The sequence below is a fragment of the Saccopteryx leptura genome, chromosome X (assembly GCF_036850995.1).
Source record: "Saccopteryx leptura isolate mSacLep1 chromosome X, mSacLep1_pri_phased_curated, whole genome shotgun sequence".
NCBI lineage: Eukaryota > Metazoa > Chordata > Mammalia > Chiroptera > Emballonuridae > Saccopteryx > Saccopteryx leptura.
This window is the reverse complement of record NC_089516.1, coordinates 6,429,990-6,451,580: the sequence shown is the minus strand read 5'-3', so window position 1 is coordinate 6,451,580 and position 21,591 is coordinate 6,429,990. Positions and strand designations below refer to the sequence as shown.

The window sequence follows — 21,591 nt, the reverse complement described above, 5'->3', positions numbered from 1 at the left end:
AAACCTGGGTCCTCTGAATCCCAGTCTGACACTCTATCCACTGCGCCACTGCCTGGTCAGTGCTATAAGTTTTATTTCTTAGGCTCTAAAAAGAAGAGTCTTCCTCATTTGAAGACTCCAAGCATGCCATGATGCTTTGCAGATTAATTATTAGTATACATCCTTCCATTGAAGTTGTATTCATTTATTGTTGATTCAGAATAGTAGTTTAGACCCTGGCCAGTTAGCTCAGTCAGTTAAGAACATCATCCCGAAACAGCAAGGTTGTGGGTTTGATCCCCGGTCAGATCACACATAGGAAGCAACCAATGAGTGCATGATCAAGTGGGACAACAAATGAATGCTCCCCTTCCCCCCTTTCTCCCTTCCTCTCTCTGTGTCTTTAAAAGTTGATCAATAAACAACAACAACAAGACCTGGCCAAGTAGCTCAGTTGGTTGAAACATCATCCCAGAGCACAGGGTTGTGGGTTCAACCCTCAGTCAGGGCACATACAGGAACAGCTCCATGTTCCTGCCTCTCTCTCTCTCTCTCTCTCTCTCTCAAAAAAAAATGTAGTTTAGAGAGAGTTCTTCTCTTCTTCTTCTTACACTTTGACCTCAGCTCCTGAAATGGGGAAGAATGAGGACTTGTCCTTCTTTCTTTAGGGAGAGATAAACTTTGCCCATCACATTCTCAGAAGAAAGCACTTTATACTTTTGTATATAAATCTTGATATGGTCTCTCTAAACAGAGATTTTTAAGTTAAGTTTTATGAAAACAGGCTATATCGGGAAAAACAGAGACTCAAGTGTGACAGTGGAGACCCGCCGTGCCCAGAGCCAGGGGACATGTCAGGAGAGGAGGGGATAAGAAGGGAAGAACGCTGTCTGAGTCTTACAGGTGAGGAGCGTGGCACGATCTCAGGCAGACCAGCGCTTGGCCACACTCCAGACTTTTGGATTTTCTTCTTGCAGGATCACAGGAAAAAGCAGAAATGGGGGTGTATGGAAACTTGGATCAACAAAAGGGGACTTTTCTCAGAAATTTTAAGCAGGAAGTGGTCAGCATTCTTATGGTAGCAAGAAGATTATGGAAAATAAAAAATTCTATTTTTTAAAAAAGCTTAAAGAAATGAGCACTGGGTATCTGAGACATTTCTGGAAAGTTGATGGGCTTAAATCCAAATAAAGCGAGAACAGACCAGGAAGTGATTGAGACTGTGTAATGAATGGGAGAGCGAACAAATTGAGTAGCATCCTTTAAGTAGAACGTTTGAAATATATAAACATAGCACATGAAATGTTGAGTAAATACTTTATACAAAGCAGAAACAATTAGAAGAAAACTCTCAGATACTATATGCTAAAAAATTAAAATGTTCACTGTGGCGCGATGTTTCCACAGTAATCGGGACGGTTTCCTTCGCTGCTGTGGAGAAATTTCAGGATACTTCGCGCCATTTCGCCCTCGCCTCCTCCCCAGTCCCTCTGGTCCCCACAGCCGGCTCCTCTCCGCAGTGCGACTCTCAAGACCAAAATGAGTCTGTTTGGAACAACCTCGGGTTTTGGAACTAGTGGGACCAGCATGTTTGGCAGCACAACCACAGATAACCACAACCCTATGAAGGCTATTGAAGTAACATCCTCTCCTGATGATAGCATTGGTTGTCTATCTTTTAGCCCGCCCACCTTGCCGGGGAACTTTCTTATTGCAGGATCGTGGGCTAACGATGTTCGCTGCTGGGAAGTTCAAGACAGTGGACAGACTATTCCAAAAGCCCAGCGGATGCACACTGGCCCCGTGCTCGATGTCTGCTGGAGTGACGATGGGAGCAAAGTATTTACGGCTTCATGTGATAAAACTGCCAAAATGTGGGACCTTCACAGTAACCAGGCAACCCAGATCACACAGCGTGATGCTCCTCTTAAAACCATTCATTGGATCAAAGCGCCGAACTACAGCTGTGTGATGACCGGGAGCTGGGATAAGACTCTGAAGTTTTGGGATAAACGATCCTCCAATCCCATGATGGTTCTGCAGCTCCCTGAGAGGTGTTACTGTGCCGATGTGATATACCGTATGGCCGTGGTGGCGACTGCGGAGAGGGGACTGATTGTCTATAAGTTAGAGAACCAACCATCCGAGTTCAGGAGGATAGAGTCTCCACTGAAACATCAGCATCGATGTGTGGCTATTTTTAAAGACAAACAGAACAAGCCGACTGGGTTTGCCCTGGGAAGTATTGAGGGCAGAGTGGCCATTCACTACATCACCCCTCCAAACCCTGCCAAAGATAACTTTACCTTTAAATGTCACCGATCGAATGGAACCAATACTTCAGCTCCTCAGGACATCTATGCGGTCAATGGAATCGCATTCCATCCTGTTCACGGCACACTTGACACGGTGGGATCTGAAGGCAGATTCAGCTTTTGGGACAAAGATGCCAGAACAAAACTAAAAACTTCAGAACAGTTAGATCAGCCCATATCAGCTTGCTGCTTCAATCACAATGGAAACATATTTGCCTATGCTTCCAGCTACAACTGGTCCAAGGGCCATGAATTTTATAATCCCCAAAAGAAAAATTACATTTTCCTGCGGAACGCAGCTGAAGAGCTAAAACCCAGGAACAAGAAGTAGTGGAGACTGGGTTATTCGGAGGTGTTTTCTCTCCACTCTGCTTGTCTGTACGAATCTGGGTCCCGGTGTTTGGTGGGTTGTAAACCATGGATGTTCATTTCAACCCCTGGGGAAAACAACGTCATTGTTTAGCAGTTTGTGACTATTGTCTCTCCATTCCACTGCCCGTTGCAGGTGTTCTCTGTAACTATAGGGACTGAGGTCATTACTGAAGTTAGAGTCGTGTGGGTCCCTGCCAGCTAGTTTGCAGTACTTCGTTCAGCAATGTGTGTTATAGAGACACCGGGAAACATTTTACGAATGTTGTACTGTACTTTGTAATAAAACATTTTGAAGACTGTCAAAAAAAAAATTCACTGTCTGTGGAATGTTATATGCATATTTATATATATATGTTATATTATATATATGTTATATATGTTAATATGTTATATATATATTTATATATGTATATGTTATAAAACAGCAAGGGAGCATCCCATCATCTTTGATTGCTTAGCTTTGTATGCAGGAAGCTGGCAAGAAACACCCAAGCATCGTGCCCACCCAACAATGGTTTTCACAAACTCACAGTTAAGTCGGATTACAAAGACTGCTAACCTTCAAACTACCAAGTTACAGTAGGCTTTAACGAGGCCACTTATGGCCTGGAGTGGGAAGGGGTATCCGGAGAGAATGGTTAGTGCTTAGATTATTCAGAAATGTGTAGAAGACAAAGATGATAGAAATAGAGAGAGGAGACACAAAGATAGAGGGATAGATAAAGAGAGATACGAAGAGAGATGCCATTGCTACTTAAAACACAGTTTAAGATTGGGGCCATGCCTTATGAAAAGAGGAGATGTGTCCTTATGTCATGGGGAAAAAGGGCTGCTAACTTGGTTAACTCACGTTTTTCATCCACACCTGCATTTGCAAAGGGCAATGCACGGCCAGTCCCCTCCTGAGACACCAAGCAAAAGCAATGGAAATAAATGGTTGAAACAAAGATTTGATAGTGTGTGGTCTTCAACCTTTTTCATATTGCCCTCTTATCAATAAATAACATTTAACACACACCTACATATATCTGTATTACTATACTGGTTATATGGTAAAATAGCCACAAACACACTTTTTAAAAGATGATTATGTCTATTATAAAAATATTTTCTTCCCACACCCCTCTTGGGAGACCCAGCCAATGGTCTCCGTAGCTGAACAGTAACATCTACAAGGTTCCACTAGGTGGCACTTTCCACCACATAAATAGAACAACAGTTAGCATCTAATTCAGCCATCTTTTAAACCGCAACTCGAAGCAGGATTTACGGGACTGTGATTCAGTTGGCCACCTGCCCTAGTCTCTACCTAAACCCTCCCAGAGTACTTGTGCAAGCTGTCTTCACATTGCAGCCCCGAACAACACTGCCGATGCTATATAATCATACCCATCCAGAACAGGTGCTGAGTGGGAAGCGAAGTTGAGTGGAGGTGCAGCGCTGCGCCCTAGCACTGGGTGAAGAGCACCGAAGCTTGCCCTGGCCGGGTTGCTCGACGGATAAAGCATCGACCCGGCACACAGGAGGTCGTAAGTTCGAAACCTCCTTTCTCCCCCTGCCCCATCAATGCGGGGGGAAAAAGCACTCAGGGTTACACACAGGAGAAAGAGAAATTGAGTAGCACGGGCCTGGGCTTTCCTTGCTGCAGTGGCCCCTGGATTAGCAGGCCCTGGCATCCCAAAGGAAAACATGCTGCTTCCCAGACTGGGATCTGTAGACCATGTGCTTCCGAAGCAAATGGGCTAATTGCAGAAATGCAGATTTCTGGGCCGCAGAGACCAGGCTCTCTAATGTGTGGGCCTGGAATCTACATGGTTTCCAAGCTCCCTGGGTGACTCCGGTCCCCGGAGAAGCCATTGGATTGGCTGGATGGAACAGAATCTGTTTGGGGTAGAGCCATTAACTTCCTGTGTGACTTTGGGCATTTCACTTGAGCCCTTTGATCCTACCTTCAACTCTGAGTTGACCCATCAGCTTTAAGACAGAGCTCCTAATGCCAGCTTCATAGAGACGATGTGAAGATTTAATGGAAAAATGAACCATTTAATTTGCACTTGCTGTTTAATAAATATGACTTCCCTCCAGCCCTCTTCCGTCCCACAGCCCGCTCTATGACACTGCTCAGGTGCCCGTCACTTTATCTCCCACCCTTCTTCCTGAAACCCTCCTCACCTCTCCTGGCCTGTCGTTCCCTTTCAGGGCCTGCCCTCGTGACTAGGAGCCAGATCTGCGGTGATTGTAAAGTCCATCCTCGACTCAACATGCTGCCGGGCTCTGTCCACTTAGGTGGGCCGCTCTGGAGAGTTGATCATCTCATAAATTAACCCGTGATAGTGGGTCAACAGACAAGGGGAATATGTTTTAAGAAGTCCCTGGCAGGTTATAAATTAACTGGCTATTTCAATTATGATGCTTCAATCAAAAGGCAACAAATTATGGGAAATGCAGACCCAGGAGGGAGAAGTGGGCACTGTAAACCATATGATTGGCTGCCTGGCACCTGGTTATGAAGTTCCACTGGGTGGGCAATCGTGTGGACCTGGCCGAGGAGAGTTTCCCACTGTGCCCGGGGTCACTGCAGGACAGCAGGCTAGTTCTAACTTCCAAACAGCCTGTGCGCTCTTATCAGTGTGGAACCCTAGACAATGGGCTCAGATAGGGGCTCGTGGAGATGTTACAATAAATTCTTATTGCTCAAGATATTAACTCACGCAATTCATTAGGAAATCTCCTGGAATCCGCGGCCCACTGCATCTCCTCAGCCAGTGAAGAGTGAAGCCATTGTGTGTCATACAAGACAAGTGTGGTATCCTAGTTGGCTGTCCCTGCCTGGCCTTAGACTCCGGGCTTGCCACTGGCCAGAAATAACACCAAGAGCCAATTTCTGTGTTTAGAGGCAACAGTCCACCGGTGGGCTCTAGGGATGTCTGAAACTTTCCACAAGGCCACCATGACTGCCTTTCCCCTCCACATATCACCAGGCATTTCTGAAAGGTGATCATTGCGAGACACTGTGACTCAAACCTCCTCAGTCAGTTTAAGTCTGAGCTCTTGGAAAACACTTAACATAAACCAACAGGACTGAGAAGGTGTGTGTGTGTGTGTGTGTGTGTGTGTGTGTGTGTGTGTGTGTGTGTATGTGTGTGTGTAAATATATATATAGAAATACCACCACCAAAATGTCATGGCAAACATGTTAGAAATTAATTACAACCCTAGACCAGGTCTTATCTGGTTTCTTAACTCACATGTTTGAAAGTTGAGATAAGTAGAGAGAATATGATTTTGAATGTGGCAAAGAGTGCGGCCAGAGCCACCCAGGGAAGGTTTCACCAAGCTGATTATAGAAGGTCGTGCTCATCGGAGCAGGTGGGGACTTACTGTGTGCGCGTGGGAAAGAGATCAGTTTTAAACCAAAGCACACACAAAACCACTGCTTCCCAAAAGAAGAATCCACCTGCAACAAGAGCTTTCTCTTCGTTCTTGTGCATTACATGAGACTCACCATGGGTGTCAAAAGCCGAAAAACTCAACTGAGAGGAAGGGGGAGGCAAACCAAGATGGAAAGGATAGAAAACCAGAACAGTGTGAAACCGCCCTATTGTAACTTCACTGTCACCAGCATGAACGGCCCCTATGTCGCCAGGCCTTTATCCGCACGGTTCCATTATGAGCTTGAAATCTTTTTCTCTTTATAACCCTTCCCCTTCCCTTGGTTGGTTGGCTGGTTGGTCTCATGCTCTTCTTCATTACATTAACCCAGTGAGATGGATTCATCTTCGGTCCTGGTGTTCTTTAAAGTCTGTGTCCTTCCAAGCTCCCCCCAGTCATGTTCTCTGGTAATTTCCTTCCCACTATGCTATTTGTACTCAGAAGATAGAGATAATTCCCAGTGTTTCTTGGGGTCAAGGGTTCAGTCTTCCAGCAGATGCAACTGGTGGCGTGCCCTATTACCAACTACGCCTGAGGCCCGGCACCCAAAGCTCCAAGGAGGGGTGAGCTCCCATGCTCTGTCCAGTAACTCTGCCCCATAAACTGGTCTCCCCTGCTCACTGCAGCACATGCAGAAGAGGTGGAGGCCACATCGAGCCTCATCCCCATCCCCACTGAAAACTGGGTCAGAAATACCTTGCAGGATATGCAACCTGGTTCTCCCTGGTTAGGATGAGAAGGAGGATGTATATGAAAAGCCTATCTTATAGGGATGGAGGAACAGCCTCACAAAAAAGAAGAATATGTGTCCTCACTTCCCCCATTGCACTTTCCTTAGGGACTGGGCAACAAGATGTTCAGGGTGTCAAGTCACACTCTGTGTTCCCTGACTACATTTAAGAGGCCGTCCAGACCTCGGAGTGTTGAGACAGACAGAGCTAGAAGCAGACGCGGGGACGGGACGGGACAGACAGAGCTAGAAGCAGACGCGGGGACAGGACGGGACAGACAGAGCTAGAAGCAGACGCGGGGACGGGACAGGACAGGACAGACAGAGCTAGAAGCAGACGCGGGGACGGGACAGGACAGACAGAGCTAGAAGCAGACGCGGGGACGGGACGGGACGGGACAGACAGAGCTAGAAGCAGACGCGGGGACAGGACGGGACAGACAGAGCTAGAAGCAGACACGGGGACGGGACGGGACAGACAGAGCTAGAAGCAGACGCGGGGACGGGACGGGACAGACAGAGCTAGAAGCAGACGCGGGGACGGGACGGGACAGACAGAGCTAGAAGCAGACGCGGGGACGGGACGGGACAGACAGAGCTAGAAGCAGACGCGGGGACGGGACGGGACAGACAGAGCTAGAAGCAGACGCGGGGATGGGACGGGACGGGACAGACAGAGCTAGAAGCAGACGCGGGGACGGGATGGGACGGGACAGACAGAGCTAGAAGCAGACGCGGGGACGGGACGGGACAGACAGAGCTAGAAGCAGACGCGGGGACGGGGGCAGGAACCTGACTCAGGAACAGGGCTATGCTCAGACTCTGCCCCTCTCCTCTACAGATGCTGGACACAGGCTTGACCTTTCTTATCCGCCATAATGTTTGTCCTGCCTGATGCCTCCCTTGTCTTGGATCCTGAAAATGCCCAAGTCTTACTGAGGTGCAGTATCTGAGGAGGAAGGACACCCCCTGGCCAGGTTCAGGGTTTAGGAGGGGCGGGAGCCAAGCCTTGGTGGGAATGGGAGTTACGGAGAACCAGGAGCTGCTTCCCGAGCAGAAGCGATTGGCGGAGAAGCACGAAGCCCAGAGCTCAGCCGCTGCCTGGCAGTCGCTCTCCCGGCAGCCGGAGTCGGTGGCTTTGGATCTGAGCCATCTATGAGTGGCACTGGGAGATCAGAACTCCAGAGGGTCCTGAGAAGATTCAAAGAGTGACCTGTCAAGATTACAAGGGAATTAAAACTAAAACCATCTGTTCATGTGCTTTTGGTCGTTTCCTGCAACAAACCGCTGTTCTTATAACCTCATGTCACAATACACTGTGGTTCCTAAGTTGCATTGTTTTCAGTTTCCCTTCCTCTTGATACATTTCAGAAGATGTTCAAGTTGTCTTCCAGTGCTTTTTGGTTTAAAAATGGCCAAAAGAGCTGCAGCTTTATGTATTTGTTTTATGGAAGAAAATGATGGCCAAAAGGCAATTTTCTAGGTCCTTACCTCTGTTTTCACTGAAGGAGGAAGGCATCCATTAAATCCAGAAGTTGTCAAATAGCAACTTTAAAGGCTGTGTCCTTCCAAGTTCCCTTAGAGATGGTTGGCTCTAGCAACTTAACCATCTTTCTATTCATCCTAGGGATTAATTCGGGAATTCGTGACCCTTAGCAATCAGTCAGTCGCATGTCCTTTGGAAATAATTCATATACTATATATTGTATTTACGACCATACTTAGAAGTTAAACCTTTGACATTTCCATCTATGAAGAAAATACATCTCCCAACTAATGAACTCATGTGAATTTCAACCCAGTTAAAAGTATGTGCATCTTCAGAATGTCTTGGTCCTCTCTGTTGTTTTTGAGAGGCAAAGCCGAAGGTTAAGGTTGAAGCTTTCTCAGTGCTATGGCCTCTAAACCTCAGTTTTCCCTCCCCCTATCCCCCCCCAAATTTAAAGGAAGACATGTCATTGTCATTCCTGCCTGCTGAGTATAAATAAGTACATGCTCTTGGGTCCTCTTTTAGAGCTTACCACCAAAACCACCTAATGTTGATGGATCAAGTTTGCAAATACTTATAAATATACAGTATTAATTAACAATGCAGTTTGAAAGAATGTTGTATGAGGCAATTTTACTTTGGATAGAGTACTTTGCAACACAGCTTGGGCAGCTATAATAAAATACCACAGACTGGGGGGCTTAAACAGCAAGCACTGATTTCTCACAGTTCTGGAGGCTGGAAAGCCCAGGTCAGAGGGCCATTGCGGTCCGGTTCTGGTAAGGACCCTCTTCTGGGTTGCAGACTGTTGACTTCTCTTCATATCCGCACATGGTGGGAGAACCTCAAGCTAGTTCTGTGGCTTCTTCTTATCAGGGCACAAATCCTATCATGGAGACTCGAGTTTCAGGGCCTGATCACCTCCCAAAGGCCCCGCCTCCTAACACCATCACATTGAGGGCTAGGGTTTCAACATATGCATTTTAGGGGGAGCAAACAAAAACTCCATACGCTCCCTCCGTAAGCAGGGAAATTATTATCAAAGGTCAAGAGCTCTGTATAAAAGCAGATCATTTTTATTTGTTTTCCATTTGTAAACAGACCGCGCCTATCAGTGGTAAACACGGTTCTCACTATTCCCCAGGGAACCCAGCAACAGGGCCAAGGGCAAAGAGCAAGTGCGTTTCAACAGGCAGCCACCGCCTGTTGTGTGCTGATACTCAGTCTGCAGAGGGGTCGCTAGGTGACACTGAAGTAATTAGTTGAGGCGTTAACTGGGTCTTCATTTCATTAATTAACTGGTACATTTTGATGTCATATAGACAGACCCCGTGCATTTTTTTACCCTATTTATATACATACCAGTACTTCTCAAGGCTGGAAGTGCGTTCTTAATCTCATGGTTGTGTGTCTATTTAGTAATCACAATTACAGCAGAAGCAAAGATCCATCTCTAATGCTACCCTTCCCTCTCCCAATTGGATTTTATACAGGAGCAGAAGGAAGGGGGTCGGGCGCCAACGGAGGCACAGAGAGATAAGAATGATGACTCGACACATTATACAAATCCCCTTTTTCTAATGTCTTCGTCATATACTGGCGACACCTTTCTGATGTTGGCCATGCCGAGTATTAGAGAATTTAAAACCACTCTTGTGAGACATCTTGGAGAAAATGTCAGCAGCCAAGCTTCCTCTTCCTAAGTTAGGCAGTCACAGTTTGCGAAGAGCTAGACTGTCTCTTTGAACACTCGGCTGTAGGTCATGTGATTGTCTGTGGCCAGGGCATTTTTTAGACACTGCCAGAAATACGGGTGAGCTTGTGGGTTTGAGGGCCACTCAAGGACGGAGCTCCCGCAGAGCCGCTTCCGGAGCTGGAGGAACTTGGACTTCTGAAAGGGCTTCTCAAGGAATATCAAGATAATTACATCCACTTTTTCATCCATGAGCCTCTGATGGGACAAGTAAAATGCTATCTTAAAATTCTCAGTCTTTGCATACTTGTCTGTCATCACAAACACCGTCTTTTTGCTAAGCTGTATGCTCTGGGACAGGTTTTCCAGCACTGGCTGCCCTGGTAACCAGTCCCTTTCCTCGAGGCATAAATTAAAATGTTTCTCTCTTGGGTCTTCCAATTTGGCCACCAGCTCATCCAAAACCCACTCAGTCACTGCTGGATCTTTAGTGTCATACACAATGAAAGCATCATAGCAAGAGTCCGGGGATATCAGGCGTTGATACCCCTTTATTTTGGCCTTACAGAAATGGTAACTATACCACACATCCCAGAAATAGAGGTGGCTCACTGTCATCACAACCATAAGAAAGAGAGTAGCTGATATGGAGAGAAAGAACAAAATCAAGTTCGTCAGATTTAACTCACAGGTATACAGATCCAGAGAGACCACACTTTGGCCCTTGTGTGCTCCTGGCCCCACACAAGTTACATCGGTGGCTAAGTGAGGAATAGTCACCTCTGTATGGTTAACCCACCAGACAAACCACACAGCATCACAGGTGCACAAAAACCGATTATGATGCAAAAGCAACATCTCCAGATTGTTGAGGATGTCTTCTGGAAAGCTAGTCTTTTGGATAACCTGAATTTTATTTGAGCTGAGGTCCAAATATCGCAACTGGAAAGCACCTTGCAGAAAGTACTTTGTCAGGAGTCTGATTTGATTATTGTGAAGAATTAGTTTCTTGAGGCTCCTGGAACAGTTGGATAATCTCTCAGGGACCGTCTTCAGCTGGTTGTAACTGAGGTCCAAAGTTTCTAGATTCTTCAGATACTGAAGTTTCCCCCAGTTGAAAGACTTGAGCCCATTTTTGACCAAAATGAGAGTCTTTAGATGTGGAGGCATACCATCAAATACTCCAGGAGGCAAGAAACTTAGGGAATTTTTAGAGAGATCTAATTCCTCTAAGTTTATCAGATTCTTGAAGAAATTTAAGTATCTGTCATCACCATCTCTCCATAAAACATCCAAATGATTTCCTCTAAATTCCAGAGTTCTAAGAGATTCGCTCTCCATGGTCCTGCTAGAAGAGGTAGAGATGTCATTGTTGTTCATCATCAGTTTCTTGAGAAATTTTAGGTTCTTGGTAAAGTTTAACATGTGAGTAATTCCTTCTGATTGAAAATAATGGCTGTTACTACTTATGTCTAGAACTTCCAGGTTGCAAAGCCCTTCAAATGCCGTTGAGTAGAGTAGATCAAGCCGGTTGTTAGAGTAGTCCAAATATCTTAACTCCCCTAAAGGCTGAAATTCGCTGCCATTAAGAGTTTGGCCAATGCTATTTCCTGACAAGTTCAGGCATCTGAGGAAAGAAAGATGCTGAAAATCAGAGGGCTTGACAAAAAAGATACTATTTCTACTTAGGTCCAAGGTCGGCCCATATGCGTAACAATCTTCATCAAAACGCAAGTAAGAAGGCGTTTCTTTGGTTTTAAATCTGCAACTCCTTGCATCCTCATCATATCTGAAATAATGTAATGCTTCAAAGACTTGGCGCCCGTGAGCTCCGAACGGAGTTCCGGGGTTAGAACAGAAGCCAACTTCACTTGAGTCTCCCGAAGGTGATATTTTATTCACTGAAAGATCTATCACTTTCAATGTTTTAAATTGTTCAAATATGCTGAGGTTAGCAATTTTTATAAAGTTAGTGCCAAGATCAAGAACTTCAAGATTGGGAAGAGAAAGTAATGGGGAGAGATTACTGAATTCCAGCTCCTTAAAGACGTATCCTTTGATCCGCAAAACTTTTAGGTTTTTCAGGGAAGAAAATGTATCTGAGAGCTTCATATACGCACGATAGACCTGAAGTTCATAATTGAAAGACAGATCCAGTTGGACAAGGTTGTGCAGAAAACTCAAAAATTTGGCTTCCTCGATTTCTCTGGCCAAGAAGTTCTGGGAGAGATCTAGTTCCTTAAGTTTGTTAAGGTTTTTAAACCATTCTTGGGGCACATGCTGAAGAGAGTTACTGTGTAGACGTAACACTTGTAATTCTGTCAACGCATCAAAAGCATTTTCAAAGATCTGGAGGGGAGAATTATTTTCACAGGGTGTACAAGGAAATGGGACGTTATAACAACGAGGGCAGTTTCCACTCAGGTCAAGAGTTTGCAGTTGGCTGAGGTTACTGAAATCATCGTCTTTGATTTTTGCAATGATGTTGTTATGAAGATCGAGCTCTGTTAAAGTAGATGGCAAAATCGTGGGGACAGCGGTGATATTGTTATCCTTTAGGGAGAGCAATTTTAAATTGAGCAGTTTTTGGAAAGCGTCTTTTTCAATGAAAAATGAAACATTACAAGGGTTGCGATAATAACAGTTTTGGCCCAGGTAGAGCTTCTCTAAATTGGCCAGTTCTGTTAAATTGTTCGTGTTGATCGAAAAGATGTTGTTGGCTTCAAGGCTTAGCAGCTGTAAGCTGGAAGGAAGGCCCCGCGGAATTTCTACAAGCTGATTTCCATCCAGGTAAAGGGATTTTAAGTAAGTGAGTCCACTAAAGCTTCTGGGTTTAATCTGCAGCCTCCTGGTGCAAATGTTGTCTTTCGGCCCCAGCCGAATAGGTACACAGTTGCATCTGAAATCGATCTCCACCAGCTTCTCTAGCTGGTGGAAGGAGGCTGGAGAGATGTCTGGTATGTGATTAATGGTGAGCGTGAGGTTAGTGGTGTTGGTGGGAATACCTCTGGGAATTTCTGTCAAATGCTTGTCTGTGCAATCCACAATCACCTGGTCATTTGGAACATCCTGACTGACATCGCAGGGCAGAGTTTTAGGAAACCATCTTGCCCCAAATTTGGAAATCAGGATCATGTTTAAAAGGATAAAAAATGGCCTCCTCAGCATCCACACTGGACACACCTGAAAGTTAAGAAAGAATAAATCAGGATTCTAAAATATAACAAGAATCAGAATTGCAACTTCCTGTTTGCTGCCTTTCTTTTGCTACATTTTGAAATAAACAACTCAGGTATTTTCCTAACTGTCTAAACAGCATCTCTTGTGATGATATTTGTCAGTCACTGAGTTTCATAATAATTTACTTACATATTTATCTTTTAGCAGCCTAGCTTTTTAGTTACATAGGTTTTAAGGTGGTAGAAGCAGCCTTTCCCAATTCAACATTATCTAAATGCTAAAATGGAAGATGAAATCAAGTAGCTGCCAAAGTCTGAAATTTGGGGGGTGAAGGAATGTTAAAATGCAAATACATCTGGGAAGAAAGACACATTAAGACGTTAGCGCAATTGATGTTCGCTTGCTAAGCCTGCTTCGACACACATTACAAGAGTCTTCCAAATTAAAACTATCCACTGAGTCCAGTTGACCTTCACCGTTCTTCTTGACATCCTCCTTGCTTTGCCATTTTAACTGACACAATTTCAGACACGATGATTCTACCTCTGATCTGCTCCAAAGCTTCATCCTTGTTCGCAGGCTCTCGCTCTTCCAATCCACCCTAACCATTTAGCTTCCCAAACATTAATTGGATTATATTACTCTCAAATCTTTAATACAGTTTTCTTTTTACAAAATGAGCCCTAACTTTTTCTCATGGCATCCAAAGTCTTCCATAATTTGCTCCCTGTCAATCTGTCTAGGCTTACCTGATATAACTCCCCTACCTGCTCCTCTAGTCACTAAATTCCAGCCCAGCTTGCAGTCCCTTGACTCTCAATCTCTACCATTTCCAATCTGCTTAAATTCTAGTTATCCTTTAAGAGTATACTTCTTGATCGGGGGCTCTCAGCTCCCTTGGAAGGCACAGCAATTGGCTAGAGAATATAAGAAGCCTTAGTTGAAGAAAGAAGCCTTGAGCATCAATCTTACTCAAAGATTTAGGGGAAATACTCATCACTCAGGGAGGAGGGGTTGAATCAAGATGGGGGAGGGGCTTTAGAAGAGTAAAAGAAAAAGGGTAAGCGTTTGTATGGTCCCTGATAATAAGATCCCACACCAGCTACACTTCTGTCAGAAGAATAATGGGTGCATGAATTCCACTACCAAAAGGCAAGAAGCAATGCTGCTAAGAGTGATATTAAGGACCAGGGATGTGACGTACTACAGAGGGCCAAAATGGATGAAAAAATCACGAACCCAGTGCCTATTTTGATCCCATTCCCATGCACCCAGATGATGCCTGGGAAGAAGTGGGAGGGTCCCTGAATTAACTGAATTACAAATATGGAGTGGCTGAGACAGTGATCATCAAACTGAGTTTTCCAGGATACGCTTAGCTGATGTATTTTTGTGATCGGTGGAAATGGAGGCTCTAAAATGAAGAAAGTTGAGTTATAGAAAAAAAGAACAATGGTGTGCTGGTAAATGTTTAACAACCAGCTTTCTTCCTCCCTTCCTACCCCCAATGTCCAATCTGTTAAGTCCTGATTTGTGGCACTTGTCAACTCCCACAGTGTAAATACTCCCACAGTGTAAATACTCCCACTCTGGCTATTTTGAGCTGCCTGTGCAATGGCACTGAATGCAGAGTTGGGAAGAGATGTGCAGAATTGCCCTGGCAAGCCTATGTGGCCTGGATCCAGCAAACCATTGACCATAACACACCCGAGACAAAGACTGTGGGGGTTTTTAGCTTCTACACATGGATACATTATAAATTAGAATGAAAAATTCATCAGAGATTGTTTTTTATCCCTCGTTTCTAAACTTCTCGCACCTGTCCTCTTTTCTCTTCGTCTACTACCACCACCCTACTCCAATTAGCCACTAAGCTCTCACCTGGACTAACGCACTAGACTCCAAACTGGTCTGTCTCCCTGATTCCCCTTCTCCTCTACAATTCATTCACCAGAGCATTCTTATAAACATGAATCTGATCAACTACAATGACTTCTTATTTCACTTTGAATGAAATCCAAAGTCTTTGCCACTGTTTATATCATGGATGCCCTTGATTCCAGCCTACCTCTCTGACCTTGAGCCCTCTTTCCCCTTTTTTGACCACACACTAGACATCTGGCCTGTTTTCTGTTCTACATTTAAGCCAATCTGGGCACGTGATATTCTCTCTTCCTGAAATTCTCTTCTTCTTCCCACAGCCAGGTCATGCTCAGCTTTTTAAGTATCTGTTTCGTGACATATCCTCAGAAAGGCTGCCTTTGGCCAAGTTGTCAAAATCCTCCCCTCCCCATGTGATAATAGTGTAACGACAGTAACATTTGTTAACTAAGGTAGCACTTACTATATGCTAGGCACCATTTCCAGTGCTTTACAGATATTAGCTCATGTAATAATCATAATAATCTCATGAGGTGGTACAAAAGGTCCTCAATCCTTATCCCAAAACTTTGGGGCTAGATGTGTTTTGGAATTTGGAATTTCGCAGATGCCAGAGGGTAGTATGATGCACATACCCCATTATTATGGATTACTCCCACTGCGGCGGGGGCAGTGTTCCCTACTCACACACACACAATTTGATCAGTGAGGCACAGGATTGCCCCTTTAAATGGGATTTTTAAAAACAGGAAGAACTAGCTCATTCAATTCAGGTCAAGGTTTGCCTTTATCTTTTTTTTCCTTCTTTTCCAAGTGAGAGGAGGGGAGATAAAGAGATGGACTCCCACATGCACCCCGACCAGGATCCACCAGGCAACACCCATCTGGGGTTGATGCTCTGCTCATCTAGGGCTATTCTCAGAACTGAGCTACTTTTAGCGCTTAAGTCTGGGGCTCCATGGAGCCATCCTCAGCACTCAGGGCCGATGCACTCAAACCAATCAAGCCATAACTGTGGGAGAGGAAAAGAGAGAGAGAGAGAGAGAGAGAGAGAGAGAGAAAGAGAGAGAGAGAGAGAGGAGGGAGGGGGAGGGCTGGAGAAGCAGATGGTTGCTTCTCCTGTGTGCCCTGACCGGGAACTGAACCCAGGACATCCACATGTTGGGCTGATGCTCTACCACTAAGCCAATTGGCCAGGGCCAAGGTTTGCTTTTAAAGAAGTTCAGATCATGTTGTGTTTGCCATCAACTGAGTTAGGACACAGCTTTCAGTTTGAGGATTTTGAAATTACAAGCCTCGATCATTATCTCCATTTAACAGATGAGTCAACTGAGGCACAAAGAGGTAGATGTATTCTGCACTTGACTGCCCTGCCTCGTTTCCTTCATAGCCCTTAGCACAATCAGAAATGAACTTCCTGATAATTTGTGTGTTATGATTTATATACTTGTTTAGTGTCCATTCTGCATGAGAACGTAAGCATCAAGAGAGTGAGGCTGTGGGTATCCTTGTGTGAAAGAGTACCTGGCAATTAATTAGTGCTCCATTATGTGTGCCAAATGCATGCATGAATGAATAGTGAAATAAAGCAAAATACTTGAAAGAAACTTCTTATTGAAGTACGTTCTTTCAGGCTACACCCCAGACTCCCCAGGGTCATGTTCTGCTTCTTCTATTTCCCCCAGGATTCCTTGAATGAAGTCAAGATTTAGGAAGATCTGTTTCTATAATGCCCAGTTCAAACCTGTCTTCTTCAAGAAGCTCTCTGTGATCAACCCCTCCCCCTATCTCTACTGCACTGACCACACATGAGATTTGGAAAAGAACTCTGGATTGAGGGTTGGAAGAACTGACCCTAGTCCTGGCTCAGTAGTTCACCACCCTTGTGCCCATCTGAGGCATGCCCTGTGCTCAGGAGAAGACTCGCCTACAAGAAAATGAGAGACACAGAAACAACAAGATGGGATACACCAAGGACCCAGACAACTCTCCTGAACCAAGATGATGGACCAGGACCAGAAAGTTCTCCAACAATTCCTTAGCTAAGAACTGTACAAAGTATTTGTGAGAAAGGATTTATTTTAAAAAATCAGAATTCCACTGACTCATATTCATTCTTTCATTTGCAAATACTTGTTGAATACCTACGAGAGGCAGTAGACACAGTACCTGCTCTTAAAGAGCTCAAAATCTAGTGGAGGAGAGAAAATATATACAGATTTAAAATACAATGTGGAAGACCATTAGTTCTTTCCAGACGAGATGCCAACACTTTACCTGCATGTAGCTTAACTGTATGTTGTTCTTATTCCATGGGGTATTTGCTGATACTTCCAATTAATTCTCTTTATTATCCTCATAGAGCCCAGAGATTGTTATATATCTCCCAGTATCTTTTTTCCCTTTCTTTCATCTCCTAGTGATAGAGTCTCCAACTGTAGATGGGCACATGCCACTCTAAAAAAAGATTATCTTTTCCAGACTCCTTTGCAGCTAAGCCTGGCCACAAGACTAAGTGATAGCCAATATGAAATGAGAGGAAGTGAAATGTGTGATTTCTGGGATCTGTCCTTAAACAGTGGGTCTGTTCCTCTTTCTCCTGTCTATTTCTACCTCACTTCTTAAAATATGGATGTTGTAGCCAGCCATCTTAGGCAACGCGAATAAGGAAATCATGTTAGGGATGATAGAGCAACAAGGCAGATAAAGAGTATTCAGATCCTTGCATTAACCAAGTAGAGCAAAGCAGAAATAATGGTCCTAACCTGCTAACTTCTAGGAGTTTATAAGAAATCATAAAATTCTTATGCCAATCCGGGGTTAACTGGATTTTCTATGGCAGTGTCTACTTCTTTCTCTATTTTTTTATTAGTAATTCTATTTCCATTGGATTTTAATGCAAATCTAATTTTAGCCTAATTTTAGAAGTTAGAACTGGGAAAAAAAGTATTGCCATGAGAGAAACGAAAATATGTGACATTGATACCATCCATCTATGGGCAAGAAAGACTAAGATATTGTAGGCTGGACAGCTGGTGACCCTAGTTGTGCCATCTCAGAACACTTGACACAACTATCACCTAGGCTATCTTGAAAGGCAGAACACCTGCCAACTGTGACTTCTGTTTTTTCAGTTTCATTTAGATTTAATTGACATATAACACTGTATTAGTTTAAGGTGTATAACAGAATGATTTGAGACATATGTATGTTGTGAAATGATGATCACAGTAAGTCTAGTTAACATCAATCACTTTACATAGTTAGAATTTTTTCCAGTGGTGAGAACTTTTAAGATCTACTTTCTTAACAACTACAGTGACCATGCTCTACATCACATCCCTAGAATGCCAAATGTGACTTTACTCTTAGGGGAAATGGTTTGGCAACATGGCTGACCCTTGAACAACAGGGGTTTGAACTGCACGGGTCCACTTATATGTGGACTTTTTTCAATAAATATACAGCCGGCCCTTCATATTCCTTGGTTTTGCATCTGAGGATTCAACCAACTGCAGATCAGAAACAGAATTTTCAATGTGTGGATAGGATAACAGGGAGGCAGAGGTTCCACTGTAGCTATATGTGGATTTCCACCTGTGCACGTGGCTGGTGCACCCAAGCCCGCATTGTTCAGGGCCTACTGTATTCATAACGATGATGTGCATTGATGGCTTCTCACCATTTTTAGCAGTGCCACGAGAGAAATGATCTAAGCCAGTCTGCAAACAGGGATGGAGGGAAATACAGCTTTGCTAAGGGAGGTTTTCTCTGCCTGCAGCCTGAACCCAAGTTGATTAAGCTCCTTAATTTGGGGCCATGTGGGGTTGAAAAAGCCAACTGCTTTACCCCAACCTAAAGCAGATGGAATTGATAGTCAAAGGATCAGCCTTAAAAGAACATAAGCATATATGCTCACATGCATTTTTCAAGCACTTTCCATTAAGCATTTTCTAGTGCACACTGAAAGCTAGTTCAGGACAAAGGATCTGAGTAAAAGTGCTGCCTTAGTGTGCGCCCGTGTTATCCCACAGAGGAGCAGAGTCAAGGGCCTTTGTTTGGGCCAAAAGCGGAAACTCGGGCCACCCCAGCACCTTGAAAAAGCTGCGCACGGGAACGGAGCGAGAGCCAATTCCAACGCTGGAACTTTTCCTTGCACGTGGGGGTTTCACTCAGAGTGTGAGACTGTGGCCTGATATCCTGGTCTGCGTGCGCAGATAGTGAGCGAGAGTTTCCTCCAAGCGCCTCGGGAGTGGGTGCCCACCCATGTTACCGGACAGAGTGGCAGAGCCAGAGGTCTTTGAGTGGGTGGAAGCCCCGCCTGATTATGCTAGCAGCTCTGACTGACTGAGCCTTACCCAGAGCCTTGTGCTGAATGGGAATAGAGTGGGGAGTTGCCAGCTCTTTGAGCCTCTTACTATCCAGGCAGAGGCAGCAGCAACCCCATAGCTGGATTATCAGGCTACTAATTGAGGAAGGAAAGACTAGGAGAAAGGCTCCAGGAACACAGACTCTCTCACTGGCAGAGCCTATAAATGCTAATGAGCCTCGACTGCCAACGAGACTAAAGCACAATACATGACATTGCCATAGAGACTTATCAACTGCAAACCTCTACCTGAGCGTGCCAAAGGGGCAGAACCCAGGGTACAGAGTCACTGACCAGGAAGAGGGAGAAAAAAGAAAAAGCAAGAAGATAACCTCTCAAAATCAAGAATAATCCGCAGACTTTATAACCTACCCCATTTTATTATATTTGTTCGTTTGTTTCTCTTATCTTCATTCTTGATATTTTCTTTTCCTCCTCCAATTTGGTTGTTTAACTCTGCCAGTCTTACTCTCTCCTCTCCTTGAACTACACTACCCATAAGTGTTACATCTCCCATTACCTTTTCTTTCCTCTTCCTTCATCTCTATGAGGGTTGCACTCCAAAACCCTTAACTCTTTCTCTCTCTCTCTCTCCTCTTTTTTTCTTTTTTCTTCTTTTAGTGGTTCCCTCTTTTTTTCTCTCTCTCTCTCTTTCTTTTCTCCCTCTATATTAGTTTCTTCCTTTCTCCTTTACGTCTCCTCTCATTCAAACCTCAATAACGAACAAATTATCTTATCTGGGACTCAAACTTATGTTTGTGGCATTTTTGGGGGGTTTTTATTTCACCTTTTTAACTCAATAGCAGTGCTCCCATGCCTGGCTATCCATTTTATCTAGTTCTTGTTCCACTAAATACAATAGTAATTTTTTAATTTGTCTCCCCATTTTCCTGTTTCCCTCTTATTCTTCTCATCATAACTCTTAGTCAACCAACACCTAAAAGCAAATCATTTTATTCTTGACCCAAATTTTTTCCTTATTTGCTTTTTGTGGGTCCATACTCCCCCCTTTTTTTGCCCCTTTATTACTTCTCCCCAATTCAGGCCCTCCATTACAGGCATTGTTTGTTCTATTTAGTACAATATAATTCACAGTTCACCACAAGATTTTCTCAAGAAAGAGGGGAGAGGAGAGGAGAGGAAAAAAAGAGGGGGGGAATAATTTCCTTTTTTTAATTTTTATTTTATTTTATTTTTCTTTATTTCATTATTAATTTTAAAAAAAAAAACAACTCTTTTTGATTTTTTATTTATTTTTTAAGCTTTTTATTCTTTATTAAATCTCATTAATACTATCAACAAAACCACCCTCAGATGCCATTAAGGAAGAGAAAATTGAATATCATGGATACAAAAGAAAGAGAGGTAACACAGATAGATGAGGAAAAATCTATGGAGAAAAAATTTAATATATTGGAAACCTTGGAGCTAAATGACAGAGAATTTAAGATAGAAATCCTAAAAATACTCAGAGATATACAAGAAAACACAGAAAGGCAATTTAGGGAGCTCAGAAAACAACTCAATGAACACAAAGAATATATTACCAAGGAAATTGAAACTATAAAAACAAATCAAACAGAGATGAAAAACTCAATTCACGAGCTGAAAAACGAAGTAACAAGCTTAGCTAATAGAACAGGCCAGATAGAAGAGAGGATTAGTGAAATAGAAGACAAGCAACTTGAGGCACAACAGAGAGAAGAAGAAAAAGACTCAAAAATTTAAAAAAATGAGATAGCCCTACAAGAATTATCTGACTCCATCAAAAAGAATAACATAAGAATAATAGGTATATCAGAGGGAGAAGAGAGAGAAAATGGAATGGAGAACATACTCAAACAAATAATAGATGAGAACTTCCCAAGCCTGTGGAAAGAACTAAAGCCTCAAATTCAAGAAGCAAACAGAACTCCGAGTTTTCTTAACCCCAACAAACCTACTCCAAGGCACATCATAATGAAATTGGCACAAACCAATGGCAAAGAAAAAATTCACAAGGCAGCCAGGGAAAAGAAGAATACAACATATAAAGGAAGGCCCATTAGATTATCATCAGATTTCTCAGCAGAAACTCTACAAGCTAGAAGAGAGTGGACCCCAATATTTAAAGTCCTGAAAGAGAGGAACTTTCAGCCACGAATACTATAC

General features: G+C 43.8%; 2 protein-coding genes across 2 annotated transcripts in view; one reads left to right on the top strand and one right to left on the bottom strand.

Moving 5' to 3' along the window:
- The first annotated feature begins 1,377 nt into the window (after positions 1-1,377).
- LOC136385442 (mRNA export factor-like) lies at positions 1,378-2,783 on the top strand. The gene has a single exon (XM_066356357.1). It carries the CDS (start codon positions 1,519-1,521, stop codon positions 2,623-2,625), a length of 1,107 nt encoding a protein of 368 aa, XP_066212454.1. The 5' UTR covers positions 1,378-1,518; the 3' UTR covers positions 2,626-2,783.
- Positions 2,784-8,949: 6,166 nt separating this feature from the next.
- The window catches only part of TLR7 (toll like receptor 7), a 31,642-nt gene continuing 19,000 nt past the window's right edge, over positions 8,950-21,591 (bottom strand). Inside the window, exon 3 of the mRNA XM_066357270.1 lies at positions 8,950-13,193. Coding sequence (XP_066213367.1) covers positions 10,047-13,193 — 3,147 coding nt within the window. The 3' untranslated portion in view covers positions 8,950-10,046. The remainder of the gene's footprint in view (positions 13,194-21,591) is intronic.

Bases quoted from the DNA above. Each gene is read 5' to 3' on its own strand.
- LOC136385442 (XM_066356357.1), top strand. From the start codon at position 1,519: ATGAGTCTGTTTGGAACAACCTCGGGTTTTGGAACTAGTGGGACCAGC.